At 50.8% G+C, this 25,428-nt stretch overlaps 5 protein-coding genes across 5 annotated transcripts; 3 read left to right on the top strand and 2 right to left on the bottom strand.

The window, feature by feature from the left end:
• The first annotated feature begins 1,082 nt into the window (after positions 1-1,082).
• FOBCDRAFT_291832 (fungal-specific transcription factor domain-containing protein) lies at positions 1,083-4,385 on the top strand. Its single transcript, XM_031179103.3, has 2 exons — positions 1,083-3,080; positions 3,133-4,385. The coding sequence occupies exons 1-2, from the start codon at positions 1,486-1,488 to the stop codon at positions 4,232-4,234; spliced, it is 2,697 nt and encodes an 898-aa protein (XP_031044990.2). The 5' UTR covers positions 1,083-1,485; the 3' UTR covers positions 4,235-4,385.
• Positions 4,386-7,835: 3,450 nt separating this feature from the next.
• Positions 7,836-11,276, top strand: FOBCDRAFT_220915 (fungal-specific transcription factor domain-containing protein). The gene is made up of 3 exons (XM_059609565.1): positions 7,836-8,467; positions 8,515-10,838; positions 10,892-11,276. The coding sequence occupies exons 1-3, from the start codon at positions 8,119-8,121 to the stop codon at positions 11,033-11,035; spliced, it is 2,817 nt and encodes a 938-aa protein (XP_059464672.1). The 5' UTR covers positions 7,836-8,118; the 3' UTR covers positions 11,036-11,276.
• A 1,814-nt stretch (positions 11,277-13,090) lies between these two features.
• FOBCDRAFT_272631 (uncharacterized protein) lies at positions 13,091-16,247 on the top strand (the record flags this gene model as incomplete). The annotated part of the gene is made up of 2 exons (XM_031179095.2): positions 13,091-14,599; positions 14,655-16,247. The coding sequence occupies 2 exons, from the start codon at positions 13,091-13,093 to the stop codon at positions 16,245-16,247; spliced, it is 3,102 nt and encodes a 1,033-aa protein (XP_031044982.2).
• Positions 16,248-16,691: 444 nt separating this feature from the next.
• FOBCDRAFT_159222 (uncharacterized protein) lies at positions 16,692-18,532 on the bottom strand. The gene is made up of 2 exons (XM_031179094.3): positions 18,066-18,532; positions 16,692-18,015 (listed from the first exon to the last, which is right to left on the bottom strand). Exons 1-2 carry the CDS (start codon positions 18,310-18,312, stop codon positions 16,868-16,870), a joined length of 1,395 nt encoding a protein of 464 aa, XP_031044981.2. The 5' UTR covers positions 18,313-18,532; the 3' UTR covers positions 16,692-16,867.
• Positions 18,533-19,055: 523 nt separating this feature from the next.
• FOBCDRAFT_133667 (acyl transferase domain-containing protein) lies at positions 19,056-25,421 on the bottom strand (the record flags this gene model as incomplete). The annotated part of the gene is made up of 2 exons (XM_054704214.1): positions 19,056-20,173; positions 20,225-25,421. The coding sequence occupies 2 exons, from the start codon at positions 25,419-25,421 to the stop codon at positions 19,056-19,058; spliced, it is 6,315 nt and encodes a 2,104-aa protein (XP_054560189.1).
• Positions 25,422-25,428: the final 7 nt, after the last annotated feature.

Raw genomic sequence — 25,428 nt, forward strand, 5'->3', positions numbered from 1 at the left:
GTATTTGGGTATACCTAGTCTGAACGAACAAGTCAAAGCGTATGCCTCAAGCTGATAAGGTGCAGCTGAGCCGCCAGTCCACGTGATTAGAGTAGATATGCAGTACAAGGCAGTACATGGCCAACTCGTTCCTTCAAGGCGCCACAAGAAGCACGGATGGGGTTATTGGGTACCACGTCCGTGGATAAGAATGCAGCTCAAGTCCCGGCCCAATAGAGAATCTAGACCTGTTGATTGCCGTTCTGTAGCCAATCTGAGGACTCTCCTGAGAGCTTATCAGGACGGCCTGCCTAAGTCGCACAGCCGCTATCAGAGACCCTGGAGCCCCGGGCCGCTACTGTGCAAAGGGTGAGGAGCCACATCCTTGGCTGGCCGATCTCAAGTGGGGGATTATGCGGGAAAGATGTCGATTATCTCTGTTGAGAATATTATCCCATCCCATGTGATAGACAGCTGGTGTTTTGACCTTTGGGAAATAAGCTATCCGGGCTGTCTTCATTCCCTCCAAAAGCCGAATATTCAGACTATACCGAAATAGTATCAGACCCAGGTCCAGACAATGTTCAATTTAGAGTGGCTGGTCTAGGAGAGACAACTTACATAACGCCTTTCTCTGAGTCGCCAGAACCCACGGGGAGGCGGGACCCTCCACGCTGATGTTAGGTTCTTGCCTCCACTCAATTCCTTGACCAACGTCAGTTTCGCTGTTCCTTCTCCTGCTTGACCTTACCACGCGTGCACCTACCTCAGGGTCTTTTCCTACATTAGTAAAATACCAGAAGGAACACCCATTCGGTGTCAGGTCAGGTCGAGTCGGGAATCGCCTGAAGATTCACCTTAATCAGCCGCGTTCAGAGCCTAGGCCTCAGCTGCAGGAAATCCACCTCACACATTCCCATTCCTCTTCACTCTTCATCCACGGTCTTTTTTTTTTTACCACCTCAGGTTTCATTGCATCGCATTATATCGCCTCGCATCATCACCTCATCTCAGATCACCTCACTTTGGTCAGGCACCCCCGGGCTGTCTTCGGCGTTGACCCTGGGTAACAAGTCCCGTGGAGTTGGTCAACTCGGCAGAAGCCCTCACCTTGTCCCTACCAGACATGGTTGATTACAAAACCCGCAAAGTCAGGATGGAATAGTTGTTAGGAGGACTATATGCTCAGTCTCCAACTCCTGTCCAACTCTTTTCCAATCTATCACATCCAAACTATCACCCGCACCCGTATCTATTAACCAACCACAAAGACCTCATATTCGCTTAGTTTGAGCCAAAGTGCTGATCCCCGTTCAACCTCTAACCACAATTTCGTCCCCCACAGTCTAGGTTGTGGACCTACGAACCAGCACATTCATTCAAAACATCGTGTCATATCATCTCACGAAGACTGTTTACTATCTGGATCTCCTTGTATCCTGACCTCTGCCACTTTTTTGATTTGCGTGCATTTTCATCACCAGATTTCGCTTGCTCAGTTACACCATGGAAGAGCCGGAATCCAAGACCGCGGTGCAGCCGGGTCCATCGACAACTGCCCAAGGGTCAACACGCAAGAAGCCACGCAGAGGCGCCGACTCTGCCAGTCAGAAGAGGCGATGCGTGAGTACGGCGTGTATAGCGTGCCGGAAACGCAAGTCCAAGTGCGATGGTGCCCTTCCCAGTTGCGCTGCGTGCTCCAGCGTATATGGAACTGAGTGTGTTTATGATCCTAACTCAGACCATCGCCGGAAGGGTGTTTATCGCGAAAAGGTCGACAGCATGAAGGCACGCAATTCGACCTTACAGATTCTAATCGAAGCTATATTGAATGCTGAAGAAGACGACGTGTTGGGCATTGTTCAGAAAATCCGTACCTGCAATAGCCTTGACGCTGTTGCCGAAGATATTATCAAGCTGCAACAGCAGCAGCCACTACAGCAACAACCGCCACAACCGACAATTCCGTTGGCTAATGATGATTCTGATGATTATGATCAATCCAATGATAATTATACTACCGACCAACCCGAGCAGGGTGAAAGGGATCTGGCTCGCAAAATGGGTGAGCTCAGACTCGAGAACGGTAACGTTCGCTTCATCGGAGGTACCTCTCATCTTATCTATCTGAGTGACCCGACTCACGAAGGAGAAATGGAGCCAAATTTTGAAGATTACACAGCTGGACAGGATCCTATTACTTCTTGGACTCGCGTCACCCAAGACACTCAGCTCATCACTCACCTAATCAACATGTATTTCAACTGGCACTACCCTTACTTTACCACGCTCTCAAAAACACTCTTCTTCCAAGACTTTTTGAGAGGCAAGGCCGGGATAGGACGAGGTACTGCATACTGTTCATCACTCTTGGTCAACGCTATGCTCGCTTTGGGTTGCCATTTTACAAGTGTAGCCGGCGCCTATGGTACCCCTGGCGATAGCCGGACGAAAGGCGATCATTTTTTTGCTGAGGCAAAACGCTTGATTGTTGAAAACGACGAATACGAAAAACCCCGATTAGTTACCGTTCAAGCATTGGCACTCATGTCGGTGAGAGAAGCCGGTTGTGCTCGCGAAGCCAAGGGGTGGGTTTATAGCGGAATGAGTTTCCGCATGGCTGAAGATATTGGCCTGAACCTAGATGTTGGCCAGCTCGACAAAGAACGAATGAGTGATTATGAGATTGATGCCAGGCGAATTACATTCTGGGGCTGCTATCTGTTCGACAAATGCTGGTCCAATTACCTCGGCAGGCTGCCTCAGATCCCCAAGAGTTCGTTCAACGTTTCCAAATTCGATGTATTCCCCGACGAAGATGCGGAATCATGGTCGCCTTATACGGACAGTGGATTTGACCAGTCATTTAAACAACCAGCACGAACACGAGCTATTGCTCTGCAGATGTCAAAGCTTTCCGAGATCAGTAGTGATTTGCTCGCCTTCTTCTACCATCCAAGTCACATTGGCAGGTCCAGTGGGAAGACGGTAGAACTCAAGAAGTTAAGTGAGCTGCATCGCCGTCTAGAAGAGTGGCGAAAAGAACTTCCAAGGGAGTTTGAGCCTAAAGATGGCCAGCTACCCAATGTGCTTCTCATGCAGTAAGTGACGCAGTAACGGACAGCTAAGCCACAAATGACTGACCCTGAATAGCATGTTCTTTCATCTCCAATACATACATCTCTTCCGACCTTTCCTAAAGTACTCACCTACTTCTTCGCCTCTTCCGCCACATGTCTCACCCCGCCGTATTTGTACAGCAAATGCTGGAGCAATCTCAAAACTGCTTCGATTGTACAAGAAGCTTTGGAACTTGCGCCAGATTTGTAACATCGCAGTGTATATGGTGCACAGCGCATGCACAATCCATTTACTAAATCTTCCCGAGAAAACTGCTCGTCGGGATATCACTCATGGGGTAAAGCACCTCGAAGAAATTGCGGAAGATTGGCTTTGCGCGAGAAGAACCTTGAGTATCCTGAGCGTTCTCGCCCGGAAGTGGAATTGCGAACTCCCTGAGGATGCAGCATTCGTGCTTCATCGGGCCGACGAAAAATACGGAACATACAGCACATCTGATGTCCCATCACCTCATTCGCAGGCAGGAGCTTCGCCCCTTTCTGATGGTGGTCTGGGGATGAAGGTCATGGGTGAATACAGCCCCTTTCCCCCGTATAATCGAGCACAATTGGCTCGACCGATGCAACAGCTTCAACAGCAACAGCAACAGCCGCAGCACCAGCCTCAAAGATCTGTAACAGACGCCATGCTGACAAGCGCCCCGCTGTCGAACACCATCCTTTCTCAGCAACAGGGGATTCCTTTGAACAGATCCAACGCAGGATTTGGACCCGAGCCTATGGGTGGATGGGGTTCTGTCCCTGTCACATCATCGATGCCATCTTATCAGCAGGCATTTGCACCCATCAACCGCAACAGCATGGCAAACGCCGGCACAAGTGTCCCGCCCGTCAGCAATCCTCCAACATCCAACCGGTCTATGAGGATGGATGGGCAAGAATGGTTCTTGAACGACAGCGCAAGGTGGCACCAGAGTTTTGAGGCCTGGCAGATGGCCAACAATGGACAGGACAATTCTGTGTTCATGTTTGGTGACAGCAACAATCAGGATACCCCTAACAGCAGCACAGAAGGTAGCGGCAATATGCAAGCTGAAACAAATGACCAGATAGCAGCGCTTGATGGGTTAGGAGCTTCATTATCCCGTGGTGGATGGCTTCCGGGCTTAGATTAAAGGGGCAGAAAATTCCCGCTACGATACTGTAAATATTACTGCATTTGTTTTTAATAGTCACGACTTGGATGAAGAATTTTCAGTTACTAGATGGGGATCGGAGTTGGTCGTCAAAAGTATACTAGCCAAAACAAGAAGCATAAATTAATTGATGGATTAGGTGTAGACTTGCAGATTCGTATTACACGACTGGCCATATTGCGGTGTGACAACTTTTAAGTCGGGATCTCTCTCCTACGCGGTAAGCTTTGGCTATACTATTACGATTGAATAATAAAATGTCCGGCTCAGCTCTCCGTAATTCAGCTAGGCTCACAGACCGCATTTGCCGACCTGAGATTCAGGCGGTTACAGATAAAGTGGTCATATAGACACTGCTATACCGCTGAGAACGAGGTGGAGGGGCTGTCACATCACAAAGATGGTTCAAAACTCAAGCTTCGATCGCGACGTAGGAGGTTGTGTAAGAGGGAGCCACGTGGTATCCGGGAACAAGGGACGATAAAGCACACGCTGCAGTGCGAGTCTCTGGTTGAAGATGGTGTCAAGGCGAACTGAAGGGTCAGTTCATGGAGCCCTTGGACCGGGGAGAGTGCAGAATACATAAAGCAGAGGAGGCACATAACAGGGGTGTATGTGGATGGGACGAGTGTGGGGAAATCGGCCCGGAAGGCCGTTGAATCCTCGGCGCCACAAGCAAGACATTCCGGTGGTGGACGTCATGAGGGGAGGCAGCGATTGGCGAGATTGGCTTTCTGGAGAGTGAGTTACAGCGTAGGAGCTGTGAAGGAACGTAGGAACAATAGGTCAGCAAGTAAGGTACGGTATAATACAGAGTTGGGGGAAGATCACGATGGAGGGCCCAGACATTGTATCCATCCAACTCGTGGCCAAGACCCTGGCATGCGGTTCAAATGCTGCTTGGAGTGATTGAATCGCCCATGGTAGCTTGACTTATGCTGGAGCCTGGCATTGCATACATTCCACTAAGTCTAATCCGCGCTTCCGGTGCAGGCTCTGACAGGGCTCTCGATTATTTGATTGGTGCGCGAATGCGGGCGCAAATGCCGGATTAACTACAGGCTACCGATAATATAGTCCAGCAACAGAGGTTACACAAGAATTGGTAAGAAAGAAGATGTGAGGAGTTTGGCAGGAAGATGTCAAAGCTGCAACTTCAAACTTGGAAGTGGAAATTTTCAGGATATGAGAGAAATTAAATCGAAAGACAAGCTCGCGAGTAATTCCCTTTTGGGGGTCAACAACATCCAAGTAAGTTAAGCTCTTGGAGATGAGCCGAACCCAAAGCTAATTGGCCCCCGGTTGTCCTCGATCTCAGAGATTGGGGGAAGAATAAAAGCTGGAGCCCCAAAGAGTCCCCCCCAGTGCACTAATAACCGTTAAGGAAGGCGCATAGTCAATCAATCACCTGGGGTTCAGTTCACGTAGCACATTGGTTCATCGACATTCAAGCTCGAATCTCAGCAAAAGAACATCAGAACAAGGGGATAAAGTCAATTGTCTCGACCATGAAAATCCGGGGAACTGAGAGCAATAGGAAAGTCCCAAGCATTCTTCATCCACACCTCCCTCCCGTTCCCGTTCCCTGCCCTGCCCTGCCCTGCCCTGCCTGCTTCAATCCACTTTGTGGATGCAGATGCAGTGCAAGTCCATGATATGTTCATACGCATATACAGCACATGCTGTAGATACCCTGACGCCTCTAGCAACTTGCGGAACGGATCGTAGGCCCTGGGGACGAAGCCCGAAGATCCTTCATCATCCTTCGACCGTCTTACGAGCAGAGCACTTGGCACTTTCAAGTTCTACAATGCCGTTCTACTCTGCCGTCTCCCTTTCCCCCCCAAACTCCAAACGCTGAGAGAATTTTCGACGTCAAGCCTCGGCTAATCTAAAGTTAGGCCCGGCTTTGTCATGTCTGTGTCAGTGTGTCAGTGTCTGAGAGCCTCAGATGGGCGGCCACGCGCTCGACGCCACTAGATCCAACGACCCTGGGCTTTCCCCTACAGGGACAGCCATAGAACAATAGACAAGCTCAATCAATAACATCACTGTTTCCAACAAAGGCAATGAACGGTTCTCTCAGACGTCAGCACATGCTTTAGGACCTTGGGTGTGCTACAGCTCTTTTCCTAGATGGGTAGCAATCATATGAGGAAGCTACGGACAGTGGCCTCTCGCCTCTACCCCGTCCAATTGTTGTCTGGATAATAAGATGAGATCCTGGAGATGGCTGCCACCTTTTTGCATCATTGCATCTCGACCCCAGACGGACGAACTGTTATTGTCAATTTCCCCAGGTTCACGGTTAATGTCAATTTGTTGTGTCGGGTTTAAGACGAGACGTGACAAGCAGGACACGGCTAGTTTCCAAGCCGGCCGGTGAAAAGAAAAGAAAAGAACACGTCTCGAACATGGCACCCCAGATTGACTGCGACTGTGACATGACAGTCATTAAAGAATTCTTTCTCGGAAGATCCAACCGACAAGGACAAGCAATTCGTTGGTAGGAGTGGCACCCCATGGTACCAAAAATCCTCCACCTCTTACACCACTCCACATCTGTTCATCAACCCACCTTCGGCGGGACCTCGCTCTCAAGCTTGGAGTCTAACTAAGGCTAGATCCTCACTTCTCCGTACGGAGTAGTAAGCGAACCATTTGGCATGCGGCAACTTCTTGGGGCATGCTGGTCTAGTAAAAGTACTCCCCCGTTTCTGTCGACAGGCCCCGTCCATGCCCAGGTTTTCCTGGTACCGCCCGACATTTCAGTCACGAGCGGTTGGTTTGGTTTCTCCAGAAAAACACAACGCCCGTTTCTCTCGTCCCTTCTTCCGTTACCGTCTGATCAAGATTGTCCTTGTCATCGTTGGTTAAGAGCATTCGAATCTATCAATATTGCTTCTTTTTCTGATCTTTGTGATCCCAATTCCCTGTCTCAAAGTTGGATTTCGACTCCGGGGTTTTTGAGTTTTATAACACTCACGACTCACTCAACGTCAAACCTCGAGGATCCACTTGTCAGTCACTCAGTCTTCTGATCTGACATGACTTGACTTTACTTGGGTCTCTTTAAAACGAGCCATAAGGTGACCAATCTTGATATGAAGATTCCGTTCTTCTCTTGCCTCTCTAAAACAAGAATCATCAAATCAATTGCATCAAAGACGAAGATCTTGTCGAGCTGTGTTTAAGCACAGAGTCCAAAGAGGAGGTCCAGCTTGACATTGCCGCAAATCTCAACGCATCTGGCAATAAGCTATTTAGCCAGAGTTCACGACGGCAGCTAGACACCTCAAACGACCAGGGTACTGTAAGTGTATGCCTTCACTTTGTCTCATCTCCTGAGCCGTCTTTCATCTCCCCAAATCCTTCACTTTCCCTGTCAAGTGTCAACCCATTTCTTACACCCTGCCCTCCTCATATATACAGGAAGACGTACTCTTACAACCCTCTACTCCCAAAACCCTGTGTTCATCACTACCTATAATGCAAAGGTGTCAGATGCCTTGTCAGTCACTCAGCGGTCCCCGCTCCCCGACAAATTTGCCCCCTAATACCAATACGCGTTGATCTTGCTCTGTTTTGATGCCTCTGCAACCCGCCTGCAGCCGTCATCAGACTCGAACCCCTGTTTACCTACCTCTTACATCTAGCACTTCCCCATAAACTGATTTGAGTTCTGCCTGCAGGAGGGCAAGCTGACCAGGTTTATCAGTGAAGCTGTCCCCGTCTCTCCAAGTGAGGGGAATAGCTCACAACATTCTCCGATCCTATCCTAGCTACGGATACTCGAACCCACAATACCCTTACTGCCGCCAGACCCTCCACAGCGTCTGCGGTTGAGCGCGAGCACCGGCAACATGCTATCTAATCCACTTCAACGTTTTTCACCTTACCAGAACATCACCTCCTCCAACATCTCACCGGATGGAAACGTCCAGCAAGGCACGATGTCAGGTACAGGACTGGAATCACTCGGGCAAAGCCATCAGTATCCGATTCAACCACTTTCGCAAGCTGTCCCCCTCTCAAATGCTCATCTGGAGAGGCCAGGTCCCCAAGTCAAGAATCGACAACATCCTTATGGAATTCATCCGCGTAACGCCAGCACTTCAGGGCCCATCAGGAGAAGAATCAGTCGAGCTTGCGATCAGTGCAATCAACTACGCACGAAATGCGACGGTCAACACCCCTGCGCACACTGCATTGGTAGGTACTGAGGTCAAACATTAACGGAGTGTTTCTGACTTCTGTAGAATTCGGCCTGGGGTGTGAGTACATCCGCGAAAGGAAGAAGAGAGGAAAGGCATCGAGAAAGGAACTGGCCCAGCAAGCTGCTGCTCAGGCGGCGGCGGCTGCCAATGGCCAGACTCTTGATGAATCCACATCTGAGAATGGCCAATCCGGCAACAAGGGACTCGACTCGTCGAATATGGTACTGGAGCAACAGTCTAATGAACGACATCCGAGCACAAGCAGCAAATCGAGCAGAGATCCCGGCGACGATGTGATGCGACATACGCAAGGTCTGGAAGGCCTTGACCCCCTTGGCAACATAAGCGAGCAACCACACCTGGGTCGTTCCTCTCTGGATGGCGAACACATTGAGAATAACGGCGGTCTGGATCTTAATGGTTTCGGAAGTATGGCACACGGCTATGAGACGCAAGGTCTTGAAGGTCCTGTGCTCAACGGGCAGTCATATGCGGCTAATGGACGAGGCAACATGCCTGGTTATGCCGAATTCCCATATTCGATGCAAGCCCAGAGTCCTCCCAACTTTGCCAATAACCCCACATTCAGGATGGGAAATAGCCCTCTTGGGTACTCAATGGGGAAGGGAACTTCACCTGGATGGGGTATCTCAATGGCTTCACCGCCAGGTCAATACCAGTCCCAGGTCCCAGCTCCGGCCTTCAATAACTCGAAGTTGCGGTATCCTGTTCTTGAGCCATTGGTGCCATATCTCAACAACCTTATCCCTATCCCGCTGGCTTGCGATTTAATCGACTTATACTTTGCGTCTTCTTCATCGGCCCAGATGCACCCGATGTCACCCTATGTCTTGGGGTTCGTATTCCGAAAGCGATATTTCCTTGATCAGACGAGGCCGAGACCATGTCAACCAGCCCTCTTGGCAAGCATGCTTTGGGTTGCTGCACAGACTAGTGACGCTCCCTTCCTCGCCAGCACACCATCAGCTCGTGCCAAGACGTGTCAGAAGCTCTTAGAACTTACAGTGTATCTTCTTCGACCACTCATTCATACAGCACCGAGCGATGCGCCCAGCCCCGTTGCTGATGGTGTTGCTCTTGGTGGGTTGGGTGTGGCTATGCCCGGCTCAATTAGCCTTGATGCTACAAGCGGCGAATCAGGGCCATTTGGTGCCGCAGGTAGTCTTGACGACGTGATAACTTACATTCATTTGGCGGTCGTCGTCTCTGCTAGCGAGTACAAAGGCGCAAGTATGAGATGGTGGACCGCTGCTTGGGGTCTTGCTCGTGAGCTGAAGCTGGGTCGCGAGCTTCCCCCTGGACCTTCACCTGCGGCTCAAGAGAACATGGACACTGACACCGCAGATGATGGGGAAGGCGGTATTAGTGGTAGCGGATATGTAGGCGAGGAAGAACGTGAGGAGCGACGCCGAATATGGTGGCTCCTTTACATCGTCGACAGACATTTGGCATTATGTTACAATCGCCCCCTATTTCTGCTCGATATCGAGTGCCAGGGTTTGTTGCAACCCATGGACGATGCCCGATGGCAGAGCGGCGATTTCAGCGGCCACTCGAATTCAACCACAGATCCCAATTTACTAGGAACGAGCCCAGAAGGGTATGGCGCCGACATGACACAAGCTCATGGTCCTCAATACGAGTGTCGAGGCCACAGTATATTTGGATATTTCCTCCCTCTCATGACAATACTGGGTGAAATTGTCGACTTGCACCACGCAAAGAATCACCCGCGTTTCGGAACCGGCTTTCGTCAAGGCCACGAGTGGAATGCCCAAACCGCAGAAATTACTCGACATCTGGAAATTTATGAGCAGAGCTTGCAGGCTTTCGAGCACAAGAACCTGCCCCGACCGGCAGAGGAAAGAGTCGATGCTCAGAACGAGGGCAACGAGCGCTCAGGGGTTCCTGATGCCAACACGCCGTCAGCCCACTCAGTACACACTAACGGATCGAATCGTCTCACCGAGAGCAATATACAGACTCGAATCGTTATTGCATACGGAACGCACGTTATGCACGTCTTGCATATTCTATTGGCTGGAAAATGGGATCCCATCAACTTGCTGGATGATGAGGATTTGTGGATCTCATCGCAAGGATTCATCACATCAACGAGCCATGCTGTTGCTGCGGCTGAAGCGATCAACCAGATTCTTGAATTCGATCCTGGACTTGAATTCATGCCGTTCTTCTTCGGTATCTATCTTCTTCAAGGGTCGTTCTTGTTGCTGCTTATTGCGGATAAGCTGCAGTCGGAAGCATCGCCAAGTGTTGCAAAAGCATGCGAGACAATCGTGCGGGCTCACGAAGCATGTGTTGTCACTCTAAGCACAGAATATCAGGTAAGTCCTTCTCTAGAAATTGAGGTCTCAGCACAAATACTAATAATGGATAGCGAAAATTCAGCAAAGTTATGCGCAGCGCTCTTGCTCAGGTTCGAGGTCGTGTACCTGAGGATCTGGGAGAGCAGCAGCAACGGCGAAGGGAGCTTTTGGCGGTTTATCGATGGACAAAGGACGGAACAGGATTGGCCTTGTGAGCAGGGCTCTGGTCAAGATAACGGCAAGCAAGCCATAGGGATTGGAAAAAGGGGGCAACGTATTCGCGGCGGCGTATTGGGACACTCTCTTTCGGGTGGATAACGGCCTTGATGGACTCGAGACATGACTTGAGTATGGGAGCGGCACGGTGCTTTTAGATACCATGAAGCGGACAGCGATGTGTTGTCAAAAAGCCAAGTCTTTTGGCATGTGGAAATTCAATTCCTATTAATCTTTTGAGTTCTTGACGAATCGTTTCTTTCTGGGGATGGTTCGCGATCTATGATGGTGTGAATGACTGTTAAAGGAAGAGATTAGCAATGAGATCAATGCTGGTTGTATGTGAGTGAGTGCTGGGTGATGTTCAAACAAAGGGCGCGGGTGTAATTTGAAGAAGGGTGGTGAAAAAATATGTTCAGTAAGACTATGACAAAACGTGTGAACATGTTCATCTCAGTAGATTGATTCCTGGATGGATTATTTCGCCCTCTCGATCTCAAATACCTTTTCTCCTTCTCCTCACTGATGTAGGTGCATCACCAACGAGGCTGCTGACGGCCAACGCCAACGCCAACCATGACCCCTATTTTCGCCCATCAACACTGGACAATCCAGCGCTTTGTAAAATGCATCCCGACGTACTGAGATGTCGTGGCATTGTTTCTATGTCTTTTTCGTCTTGATAGTTCAATGATTCGGTGAGCTGTTTTGACGTGTACTATCGATGCGGTGACTGCCTACGACACGAACCAGGAGACGAGTTAGCTGTGATGAAGCGGAACGATCGATACGACTCCAAAAAAACATTCTAGATGAAGACAAGATATAAGCGGTCCTCCAAGTCGGGTTTTGGAAGCTTGCACACTAGTGAATGCCGGTAACGGGGCGAGTTGGCGAGTTGGGGGGTAAACCACCAAGGCGAATTAAGACACCAACAAAAGAAATGATAACGGATGACTCACCAAAGATTGCTCTTTTTAACATTTTTGCAATAACAGTATAACAGTAAGAGCTTGAAGTAGATAAACAACTATCAGAGTGCATTCTTGCTAGAATTGTTTTCCTTGCATGTTACGCCTCGTGCACCCTCGCGAGTAACCACGTCATGTGTTTTCTTCACCCGGGCGATTGGCCGTTTATTTCCATGCGTATCAACTTGATGTGGGGGATAGAGGCTCTGCAGTTCCGGGATATAGAACTCCACTCTCGACTTCAACGCATAGGGTCCGCCAGACACTCGATGATATAGCTTCATAGACATGCATCACTTGCAAAAATATTATATATTCGATATAGATACATATTATAACATGCTCAGGATTGCTTATTCAGAGGATGTTGTCAAAGGCGTATGAGATATGCTCACGTGGGCTGCCAAACAAAATTGCAGCGTATGGCTTCCATTGCATCAGAAGGGAAATAACCTGTTGCTCTGCCCGTGACGTTCTCTTTTCTTGATCACGTCTTCAGGCGCGTCTCCTATCTATAAACTGTCTGTCTACGCGTGCCTCCACCGTCATGGGCGGACTATACCTCGCAGTGACCAAGTGCATTAGCTCATAATGCCCCTATGCCACTGCGAGATTTCCATGTAGGGAACTCACTGGCTTGTCTCGACTGCTTTTCCCGCTATTTCTACTGACGCTGGCAGTTCGAGGTCCGCTTCACTGCGTTTGCTGTTCTGCCTTCTTGGTTGCTCCACCCACTTCGTTCCCTCATCTCTTCCCTTCTCCTCTTCTCATCTTCTCCCACCACAACATTACTCTCACAAACCAAAACTTCTTTTTTACCATAACACACTTTTATCATTTGGAGCATCTTCCTTTGATCTCTCTTTTAATCACGGGCATCTCTTGCTTTGTCATTTCATCCCTTTGCACCACATCACTGCATCACTGCACTACTGTATCTCCCACCTACGACTTGTGCAGCTATTCACTGCCGCACGTCACATCTACCCTTAATCACTACACGATACATTGATCACAGAATCACCTTCACACTATAACCCCATTCTATTTATTCCCCACGCGGTTTCGCGTCCAGAAGACACGATGTCTGAAGGACTTCCCTTGAAGCCTCTTCAACCTGCACGCCCGTTGTCTCAAGTACATCTGCCACCTGGGTCTGCGGAAGAAGCCATTGCATCTGTCAGAGCTTTTGGCACCAGTTTCCCGCAGGCTGCTGGATCCCAAGCAGCTCAGACATCAACTACTCTCCAGCTACCTACTGTGCCAGTCACCGAACAGTCTCAACAGTCTCAACAACCTCAGACCAGAGCGCCCCCTGCTAAGAAGGCCAGAAGAAGACAGCCTACGAAAGCTCAAGAGCAAGCTTCAACCTCTCAATTGTCTATTCCACAGGGACCTCAACAGGTTCAGCACCCTCAAACCGAAGCACCCTCTTCTAAGAAGGCCAAGCAGCCGAGCAAATCTCTGAAGCGATCTATCGACAGTGTTGAACCCTCAACTTCCCAGGAAGGTCCTCCTACCAAGAAGCCCGCTCTGCAACCATCTCAGCCTACTCAACATCAGATTCACGCACCTCCTTCTACGATCTCTCTACCGGCCCATCAACCGGCTCAACCACTCCAGATCCAAGCACCCCGTTCTGATCCCGTCCCTGGTGCATGGTGGGAGATCCCTGGTTTCTCTGAAGCGTTCAAGCAATTCCACAGAGACAGATACGGAAAAGACGGCAGTCTTAAAGCGTGTGTCATTAAGGGACTTGTTGACCTGGCTATCCGCGAACACAAGAGAATCCATGCTGCTGCTGCTGCTCAACAAGCTGCTGACAACCAGGGCGTTGCTAACCCGGCTGCGCTTGAACAAGATACGGCCCCAGTAGCTGCAGGCCTTCAAGCTCTTGAGGACCTGCCCGGCGACCCATCCTCCGAGATGGGCGCGGAAAATCAACAGACGGCCATTGACCCTCCGATTGACCCCCAGCTTCAGGAACAGTATGACGCTAGCTCTATGGACCCTCGTGCTCACGCAATGCTCGTCGGAGGTGTCAAGCTCAGCCAAGTTGGCTTGGGTCCTGATCCTGCTCTTCCCAAGGACGATGTTGATGGTCGCTTCAAGATGATTCAGGCTGAGCTCAAGAATCAGGCTTTCAAGATTCCCATCCCCCCCGTCTCTGCACTTCCTCGGCAGCCTCCCAAGGAATTTGTTGGTAGTACCTACCAGATGCCGCCCGGAGTTCAAGACCTTCGTCTGGAGGAAGTCCTGCGACGAAGGAACGAAATCATTCTCAACCGACAGAAGCAGGTTGATCTTGGGCGCAACAACTTAGCTGCAAAGGGAACCCGTGAGCGACGGGAAGAGAAAGAGAAAAACCTCAAGAAAATCATTAGCAGGTTACAAGTCGAGATGAACTGGTGGCGCCTCAAGGCTGTCTCCCTTGGCGGCAACGCTCGAGAATGGGATGCCATCCCCGACCCCCTCAAGAACAAAATGTTACAAGATATGGATGGAAAAGTGTGCCAGGCCGAAAAAGCTCAATCGGTGGACATTAAGAAAATCAAAGGATTAGAACATTCAGCTCGAAATACAGGAAACGCAGTGAGTTACAGTGCTTACGATTCTGATGAGGAACTTACTAACATGTTGTGTCTAGCGACTGTCGAAACAGGACATCGCTAAGAAGGAGAACGAGGTTCAAGCAATCATTGCTGCCATTGAGGCTAAAGATCGTGAAATCCAGGAGGCACAGTCTCAGGGCCTGGAACCGCCTGAGATGAATCTCGACGAATTCGTTGAGATGACCTTCCCTGACGATGTAATCCATGTCGATACCACTACCGCTCCCGGTGCGACGACTGGTGACGCGGTCGAAGCCCCTACTCCGATCGATGACAACCTCAACGACAGTATCCATGCCAACACAAGCGGCTATATCAACATCAATGGTGTTCCAATTGAGACTTCGGCCAATATCGGCGAAAATGCCGGTGCTGGAGGCGCAATCGGATATGCCAACACGACTGATGTCAACAGTGCCACGGATGTTGGCAATCCTATCAATATCAACGGTTCTATGGCTCTCAACAATACCATGGATGGAAACGCTCTGAACACTGACAACATGGTTAGTGCACTCGCCATGAACAACGGCTCACTTCCTCCGAACAACTGGGCCTATCAACCATACGCTCAGATCGACAACACTCCTGCTATGTCCATGGACTTTCAAGGCGCTCCTCTCAACAACTATGACATTCAGGACAGCGGCATGCAGGACAGCGGCATGCAGGACAACTGGGCTCCTGACGGGACTGTGATGGATAACGGGCTCCAGAGTGATGCCTTTGACGACTTTGACCCTCAAAGCACTGACTTCCTCAACTTGGGGTCTCAGGATAATGGGTTTATGCAGAACAGTCCCCAGGACACTCTCTTTGCTGCCAATGATATGCAGAACACTAACATCACCACCAATGGTTTTCAGAGAATTACCTCTCTCGACAACTGCACTCAGGGAAGTACCTCTCTCGACTTCTCTATCGAGGACAATACCCGTCTTGACACCAGCCTTTACGGCAATGCCTCTCTCGGCAACAGTACTCAGTGCAGTACCTCCCTCGACTACAGTGTTCAGGGCGATGCCCCTTTTGACACCAGCCTTTTCAGTAATGCCTCTATCGACAACGGTACTCAGAACAATGCCTCCTCTGATATCAACTTTCAAGACAATACCTCTGTCCACTACGGAGTCCAGGGCAATCTCCCTATTAACAACAGCATTTACGGTGCCGCCTCCTACAACAATGTGATCCAGGACAATGCCTCTATCAGCACTAATCCTCAGGGCAATGGCAACGCCACGAACAAGCAGAAGCCCAATAGAGTCACCAAGGCCAGTAAGCCTAGCAGGGCCAGCAAGAGCAACGGCCGTACGGTCAAGAAGCCCGAGAACGTTAGAGGTGAGATCACTGGAGCCGATCTCCCTAGAGTTGCGAACCCCACCCCAAACAACGTCTTCAACCCAACCATTCTCGCACGCGCTAGACTTGACCACGTCGATTACAGAGACCCTTACGCCTTTGGTGGACGACCTCCTAGTGCCAGCCAACAGATCATCACTCCTCGGGCTAGCGATTTCGCAAACGACAAATACCTGACCTATGAGAACTCTTTCACAAGCGCGGGCAACCAAAGTCTCTTCAACGCTGATTATGAAATGCTCCCTTCCGACCCTGAAAGCCATTGAATATTGAAAGGCTGTCAAAGCGTTGGGAAGACGCAGGGCCGAAGTGAGAAGCCGCTCGACTGGGGAGTGATGCAGTCTCGGAATGGAAGTCACATCGAGGCCTCCCAGTTACGAGTGTCTGTCATTGGAGATGGAGTCTCGGCCATTATATGAGGGCTAAGAACCATAACGGGGGAGGTTGGTTGGTAGTTTTTGTGCGAGTATGGAGGATATATCAGTGAAGCCAAGGCTTCACCTGGGAATAGCATCTGTCGTGTTTTCTTCACAGAAAGTGCCATGCCTCGGGTTGGTAGGCAGGAGTTCATATTAATGTACACAATCAGTTAAAGCTATTACACAAATCAAGTCAGTAATGGCACGTATTGTCAGTGATGAAGTGACAGAGAAAAGCCTAGGGCAGCAATCCCATCATGGGTTCGTAGCACACCTCTTTTTATTAAGGCATGGCATATTGGGGCTGAATGAGCATGAAATCAAGTGAAACATTGACGCTGGTGATCACGAGGGCAGAGATCGTACTGCTCTGCTGCTGTACCAACAAATAGCATTGGTGCCAGCGTTTGTTATCATGTCTGAAACAACATGGACAGTTTGTCTCGGCTCATCTCTTTGTCCTTTACCTATCTCACATGAACCGTTCTCCCTCTGACCCAAACCCTCTTGACATTCCTGTCATCTCCATTAAACAGCCACTTCGCAATCTTCTCCTCCCAGGTTTCCCACCCGAAAACATTCACATTCCCGTCATCCTCCGCCACGCCATCCTCATCAACACTCCCTAGTCCTATCAACTGGGCATCCCACTCCATTCCCTCCTCGAACCCACCGATTCTATCAGCCAGTCCAACAACCTCTGCACCGCCGCGAGTTGCAAGATAAAGCACCTCTTCGACCGTCAACTTGCTCCGCTCCTTTTCCTCGTCCATTCCCATCGCAACGTGTCGACTCACAAGGGCCGCTTGACGCGCTGCTTCGAGAATGGAAGGGCTGTAGCCGCCGCTCATGTCTGTACCGAGGCCAACTGTAATCCCCTTGTCCCAGAGCCATCTTACGCGTGCAGAACCGCTCGTGAGTGAACTGTTGCTGCAGGGACAATGCGAGATTTTGCTCCCCCGCTGTGCAATCAGCTTTGCTTCCGCTTCGGTCAAGTGAATCGCGTGCGCAAGAATCGTCCGGGTGGTAAGAAGACCGCAATCATCGTACAATTGCGTATACGACTCCGACTCCGGAAACAGCTTTGCGACAAGTTCGACTTCTCCTTCGTTCTCCGAAACGTGTGTCTGAACAGGAAGATCCAGTTCCTTTTGGATCTTCGCCAGTCCCTTCATCGATTCGCTTGAGCAAGTGGGTGCAAATCGTGGTGTCAGCACCGGTGATACAAGTTTAAACTCAGGGTCGATTTTTTGAACATGTCGAATCGTCTGTCTCGTTTTTTCAAGACCCTCTTCGACACTCTCATCGCGATAGTAGCTTGGACACATGTCAGGGTTGTCCATACACACGCGTCCAACAAGAGCTCGTTGTCCTATCTCCAGGCAGAGATCAGCGAGAAGGTTCGTTGCTGCTACGTCGATGGTAGCATAGTAAGCCGCTGTTGTCGTTCCGTGGGATAGTGTCCGTCGAACACATGAGCCATATACTCGCTTTGCCTTGCTCAAGTCCTTTAGACTTGACTCTAGAGGGAATGTGTATTTTTCCAGCCAGTCTAGGAGAGTGGTCTTTCCAAAGATTCCCACATTTGGGTATTGAGATGCATGCACATGTGAGTCTGGTGTTTCTGTCAGTGTGTTTCTTGGAAACGAGGGCTGTATCACTCACCAACAAAACCAGGGAAGAAGAACTGGCCGGGCTTCGCAATATGAACATCTACATCGCTGAGCTCCCAGTCCAGAGTTTCACGTAGTCTCTTTCCAATCTGCTCGGTACTACCGCCCTCTGTATCGACCTTGACAATTCTACCCTCTCCATCAACACATACAATCGTATCATGCTGATAGTCAAGCTCTTTGGGATTTTTGCTGGATATGAACGTCCCCACAAAGACTTGTTTCTTTAAGCCCGTCATTGTAGATTCCTCTATATCTTAACCTCTCAAGTGTTCGCTGTGTTGTTGAGCAATAGGAGGTAAGATGCCAAGTGGGGGTGATGTAATAGCGAACAGAGCCGAAAGAAAAGAGAAAAGAGAAAACCAGAGAACAAGAAGAACGAATCTAAAGCCCTTCCCCTTTGGACATTATATACGAATTCATGAACACGTAAACTTATCTATGTTTGCGATATTGTTAGCGACCAAAGCGGACTTGATTCCCCTGATAGGCCATCTCCACCACTTGTCCGTCTCCGGCTGTCGCCGGCAGCCGACCGCTACCGCTCGGAACCAGTGGGATCCAAAGGTAGGGTGGTACAATCGCCGAGCCGAGGCATACCCATCAATGCCAGGTATTTCGTTATCTCGTCAATTATTTCCTACACGAGCTTCACTTGTACGACAGCATCGGTAGCGAACCAACATCACAAACTTGCGCATCCAGGCTTTCACAGGACGAGATACGTTATTCGATTCGTGAGCCAAATGTCATCAAACATTCAAAATTGTCTAAACTTGTAGCAAAAACAAACGCCCCTCTAGCTAAAGATAACAAGATACATCGTAATATACTCATGCCAGGATAACAATCCGGCCGGGAATCTGTAAACTCTCTTCGTGATCATCCATCCATCTCTAATCTTCCGTTATATCATGTCTTTGCATGGTCCCTTTCCTCTTTTTTATTATATTTCCCTTTCTCTTTTGTTTTTTTAGTTCACTCAAGCAGCACGGCCAGAGCCTTCATACTCGCCACTGGAGCTGTCGCTACCCTCAACACCGTTGGTAGCGGTCTCATCCTGGTTATACTTCTCCCAGTTGGCCAGCACGGCACCAATCTTGGGTGAGTTGGTCAGCTTGTACACATCCTCGAAGTACTCCTTGGTCAGCGCGAACGGCTTGGCCGTCACGTTGGGAATATACTTTCCAACCAACTTGGAGGGGTCGATGGATGTCTTGTTGATCTTCTTGAGCAAGAAAGATCGGAAAGGCTTGACACCAGATCGAAGGAAGGTTGAGTGGAAGGGCACATCGATACCACGGAGAGGGATGGTAGCGAAGCCACGCTCCAGCTCAAGAGGAGTGGGCTTGGCAAGAGTCTTCTCGGCACAGCCGCGAATGATCTCGCGGAGGTGTCCCTTAACCTCCTCGATGTTGTCCTTGACCTCTTCAATATCAATCTTCTGGATCTTGATGAAGTTGGTCACACCAGCAAGAGTGTCGAGCGCACGGAGATCACCAGCGCAAACATACTGCATATTGGCAATGTTGTAGTTGACAATCTCAAGGAGCCAGCCAGTCTCCTCAGCAATGTTGTCAACAACGAACTGGAGAGCGGCTTCGTTGAAGGTCTTGCTGATGCGGCTGGGGTTAACAGCGCACATGGAGTAGTTGGATCGGCCAGCAGCATCACGCTCGACGGCAACCTGCATGGTGAGACCACGGTAGAACACAACGGACACCAAACTCTCAATTGGCATGACCTCGGCAAGGGCAGCAAGGGCCGAGTATTCACCGAGAGAGTGACCAGCGAAGGTGCTGTTGTTAGGCACAAGTCCCTTGGCCTTCATATCCTCAAAGCTAGCCTTCTCCATCAAGGTAAGGGCAGGCTGAGTGAACTGAGTGGCCGAGAGAAGACCAGTAGGGGAGCGGTAGGTGTATGAAGTAGTGGTCTCATCAATCTCCTTGAAAATCTTCTCGGACTTGATGCTACCATCCGCAGCGACGGTCTCGAAAGTCATCGCAATGTAGTTCTGGCGGATAGCCTTACCACGGGGACCACCGAAGTGAATAGTGAGCTCCTTAGGGTTGTTCTTGACAATGTTGGTAATGGAGAAACCTGGGATATATTAGCAGATGCACATCGATAGTACTGATTCATGTAACTTACCATAGGCGTCGAGGAGGTACTTGTCGGCGCGATCCCAGACCTCCTTGGCAACGGGACTGCTGGCGTACAACTCCATACCCATACCCTGTTCCTGAGAACCCTGTCCAGTGAAGACATAGGCAGTCACAGGCTGTTCAACCTCAGCCTCACCCTCGAGAACCTTGTCCTCAGTCTCCTTGTTGCGGACCTCAACCTTGATGATCTTGCGACCAGAGACCATGCCAGTGTGTTGAAGCTTAACCTCGAGCTCATCGTTGGGCAGAACCATGCCAACAAGCGAGGCGTGGAAGCTTCGGACACGGCCAATGTTGTTCTCGGCGGCCCAGGTCTCGATCAGGCTTCGCACGGATGCACTAGAGTACATGCCATGGGTGATGGTGCCAGGGAGGTTGGCATAGCTGGAGAAGACACGAGAGACGTGGATGGGGTTGTAGTCACCGGACACACGAGCGTAATTCTCGTTGGAAGCAGGGGCTCGGAGAGCGAGAGGAGACTTGCCGCTGAGAGGGATGGAGTTCTCGAAGTTGATGGGTTGGTCGATAGGCTGGCCGTTGCGCTCAAGGTAATCAACAACGGGGTTACCATGAGACTCTCCGGTCTCATAGTCGACGCTACCGACCTGGATGATCTCCTTGGTGGGGAGCTCAAGCAGAACCTGGCCTCGGGTCTCAATGCTGCTGAAGACAGCCTTGTTCTTGTAGCGAACCAAGCTCTGGAGACGGAAAGTCAGGGTCTGGCCAAGCAAGTCGATGTTCTGAGGAAGCTCGTCGACGGAGAACCACTGCTTGGATCGAAGGATAGCAACATCCCGAGTGGTGGCCAGATGAAGCTGGATAGGAGTCTCGACCTTTCGTTGGAAGGTGTTCTCGTAGTCGGTGTAAGTACCACGGTACAAGAATTGGGAGGTAACCTCCATGACAGGCTTGCCATCACGGACGAGAGTACCACAGACCTCAACCATCTTGCCAGCCTCCTGGTTGATGACAGCGTTGATCTGGGCAGTGGTGGAGACCTCGTCTCCCTTCTTGAGAGGCTCTGCGCCGGGGATCATGCGGAACTGGTTGGAGAGATGGACAAGCTTCAGAAGGTCACCATCAATGGTGCGAGGGAAAATAGGCTTGGTAATGGCCTTCCAGCCGATAACAATGGCAAAGTCCATGGGAGCATAGACAGTCTTACCAGGTCGGTCGACAAAAGCCTCTCCGTGGTTGCCAACAGCGTGCACGAAATCGTTGATAGCCTCGCCAGTGATGGTAGTCTTGCCACCATCGAACTTAGCAGTAACATCAGCGTCGAGGTCGAGAGGCTCCTCGCCGAACCACGCCTTCCAGTAAAACTCCTTGATGCGGTCGTTGCGGCCCTCCATGACCTCACGGATAGGAGAGTATCCAGCCTCAGGGTGGTAGGTGAACTCCAGAGGCAGAGCAGCAGGCTTACCGAGAGCAGTGGTCTCCTTGATCATGTTGACCTGGATCTTGTTCTCGCCGACAAGCTTAACCTCAATGACGTCGATGTACTGGTTGTGACGGGGTTGCTCACGAACAACAATGGTAGTCTTGGAAGGATCATTGGGGTAAGAGATCTCAACAAACAGACCACGAGAAGGAGCAAAGATGCGTCGGATAGGGTTGGTCTGGAACTTCTGGCCTTGAGCAACAACATCGGCCATGAGCAGAGCATGGCGCCAGTTGCGGTTGGGTCCAGCAAGCAAAGACAGCCATGAGTCGAGCTCAGGGAGAGTGGCAGCGGCAGACGATGACAAGCGGTAGGTGTTCTTGTAGGTGTCATAGCTGACAGTCAAGCCCTCGACATCAAGGGGCATCTCGGGGTCAACAAGCTTACCACCGAAGTACTCGATGTAAGGGATGGTAGCCTTGTTGTTGTTGTAAAGATCCCGGGTAAGGTACTCAACATGAGACTCGTGGATGCCGTCAAGGATAGACTTGATGGGTTGATCAATCTCAGTGGAGAACTTGGCAGCGGCAGGTCCCTGAAGGATACAGGTTCGGCCAACATCCTGGCCAACGACGGCATCGAGATCCTCAGATTGCCACAGGGAGTCCTTCTTGAAGTAGAACTCGAAGTTGTCGTCAAAGACAGGGATGAAAGTGACAGGCTTCTGAGTGGGTCGCATGCACATGATAAGGAAGTGCTGAACATCCTGGGCGTTGATGATCTGGGTCTCGGCATCAGGGTAGGCAGCGAGAATGCGGTCAATCACCTCGAAAGGCTCGTTGAGCTCGGAGTAGCTCTGGAGAAGAGAGGCTTTGCCAGGGGTGGTGGTCAAACGCTCCTCAAGACGGTGAATGTAGTCACCGACGAGAACAGTATAGGAGCGGTCAATCCAGCGAGACTGGTGCTTGACGTAGAGGAGCTCGACAAGACGACGGAGAACATCAGCGTAGGTCATGTCGTCAAGGTCACAGGCCTTGCCCTCCTTGTTGCGACCGAACCAGACCTTCTGGCAGTCGTCGTTCAGCTTCTTGATGATGTAGTCCTTGTTCTTGTTGAGCTCAGCAACTCGTTTCTCCTTGGGGAGACTGAAGATCTTCTGGTCCATCTCGGCCCAGAAGCGAACTCCACGAGTGGCAAGCTTGTGGATAGGCTCACCCATCTCAGATCGAACGGTGAGAACACCACCAGCCGGTCCCTTGTAGGTCTGCTCCCACTCGCTGTCCTCAAGACCAGGTGCGGCGACAATAGCCTCCTTGGCCGCCTTGCTGGTGTGAGCCTCCTTGGCAACCATCATGCGGCTACCGAACAAGCAACCATCGAAGGGCATGGGAGGATAACCGTATTTCTTGGCCCAGTCACCAGTGATGTAGGGGTAGGTGTCATCAGCACCACCGAAACCACTACCAGCAACAAGAATAATGTTCTCCTGTCGTCGGATACGGCCGTACATCTGGAGGATAGGCTGGTGGAAATCCTCGAAAGAGTGATGACCACCACCACGGCCACCAGTCCACTGAAGCATGACAGGGAAATGGGGGTTAGCCTTGGCGATATTGATAACAGCCTGGATGGCATCGACGGAACCGGGCTTGAAGCTGATGTGCTTGAGGCCAAGGGTCTCGATGTACTCCTGGGCGACCTCGATGGAGGGAACACCAGCACCAATGGTAAGACCCTCAATAGGGACACCCTCAGATCGAAGCTTGCCGATCAAGGGGATCTGCCAGGCCATAGCACGGGGGTTGACATAGATCAGGTTGACGGAAATACCACGACCAGCGGGGATGGCCTTCTCGATCTTGGTAATAGCATCGGTCATCATGGGGCCAATGAAGTAACCACCGCCAGCAAGTTCGATGTGGTATCCAGCGTTCATGGTAGCGGCGACGAAATCCCAGGGGACGGTAGCGGGAGTCATACCAGCAACAACGATGGGAGGGAGACCAAGGAGACGACTCATCTTGGTATCAAGGTATGTTCGGCCACTCTTGTTGGTGACAAGCTTGGGACCAAACTCCTTAACCCAGTCAATGGCATATTTGACGGCATTTTCCTCATCTCTATCGAAGAGCTCAGCCTTGTAGCCGAGGTCGTTCATGCCACCATCGACAGTACCAGCCAAGATGACACGAACGCCAGTACCCTCCTTGTTTCGGCTGGTCAGAACACCGAGACCGGAAACACCACCAGGGCCGAAGTCAAGAATGTGGGTGGCATCAGGGAAGACAGTAGCCTTCTCCCAGTTGACGGGATCGCGAGTGATCAATCGGACAAGGGCGGGGACAATGTTGCCCTTGACCTCTTCTCGGAGATCTTTACCAGTGTTGGTATCGAACACGGCAATTCCGAGATCACTGGAGTCAATTGAGATATCCTTGAGATCCTCATCAATCATGGCGGTAGCCTCGGCGAGGTAATTGCTGTGGAAAGGTGCGGTGATGGGCAGGAATCGGTTGGCGAAGCGAACCTTTCGCTCTGTGTAGGGAATACGGTTCTGATCCAGGCCAACAGGGGCCTTGACCTTGCGCAGCTGAGCGTTAAGACCGTAGAGGGAGGTGGGGGGTCCTGTCACGACCAAGTTTCGTGGGCTGTTAATAAGAGAGATGCTGATGTGACGATCCTCGGGAAGGTAGTGGTTAGTAGCATCGATGTGCTTCTGAACCTCAGCCTGAGGAAGATCTCGAATGCTAAGCATAGGAGTGGGGGCACCCTCGCCGTGCTCCTGTGACTCGCGAAGCATGGTAGGGGTCATGGAGGTGATGGGGAATGCCTGCTGGCTTCGTGTTCCGATCCAGAAAAGCATGGTAAGGACAGAGCTGGTAATGTCTCTCCACGAGTCCCAAGAGTCGGCAGCGGCAGTTGCAGCGGCCATGACAATACCTTGGGAGTGACCAGTGGAACCAGTGATTCTCTCGCGCAGCATACCAGGATGCACACCAAGAACCTTACATGTCACCTCATAATGGGCAAGCTGGACAAGGCCGATAAGAGGGAAACTGACAGGTGCCGAAATGAGATAATCGACATCAGGAGTAGAGTCCTGGTGATGAAGCCAGTTCATGATATCAAGACCCTTGGGGAACATCTTCTCGGCCTTGGGGTTCTTGGAGAGAGTCTGGAGCAGCTCAGCTGAGCGGGTGATAAGATCACCAACAAAGCTTGAGTACGTCTTGAAGATCTCTCGCAATTCCTCGAAGTACTCCTCAATATTACCCTGACCGCCGAAAATTGTGTAGATTTCGGCGTCACCATCCTCAGCTGCTCGGAAAAGGGCTGAAGCGTGGGGCTTGATCGGTCGGTTGCACACAGCACGAGCGGTGTAGTAGCTGCGGATGAAGTCGAGCTTCTTGGACTCAATACCAGGCAAACTGGCAGCAATGGCGTGAGCTTCATTGCCACGAAGGAAATTGCGCTCGAACTCGTTGAGAACGAGCTTCAGAACCTCCTCGTAGGAGCCTTGCTCATCATCTTCACCCTCATCAACCTCGTGAGCAATGAGGCCAAGGTATCTGGCGACCAGGTCGGGAACGGATGAAGGCTCGTCATCCTGGGCAAGCTCGTCGGTGGCTTCGGGAAGAGTAGCGACAAACTTGTCTTTCAACTGAGAGGCGTGGAAATGGAGGTTGGTGGGAATGAGAAAAGAGGTCTCGAGAGAGCCGTGGGAGAGAGTCAACGGCCGAAGAGAAGCGCTAGATCTGGGGGTGGAAATGCCCGTTTGAGGGCCTTGACCGGCGCCGTACATGATGAGT

Source organism: Fusarium oxysporum, chromosome IV, assembly GCF_013085055.1.
Source record: "Fusarium oxysporum Fo47 chromosome IV, complete sequence".
In the NCBI taxonomy this organism is placed as follows: Eukaryota; Fungi; Ascomycota; class Sordariomycetes; order Hypocreales; family Nectriaceae; genus Fusarium; species Fusarium oxysporum.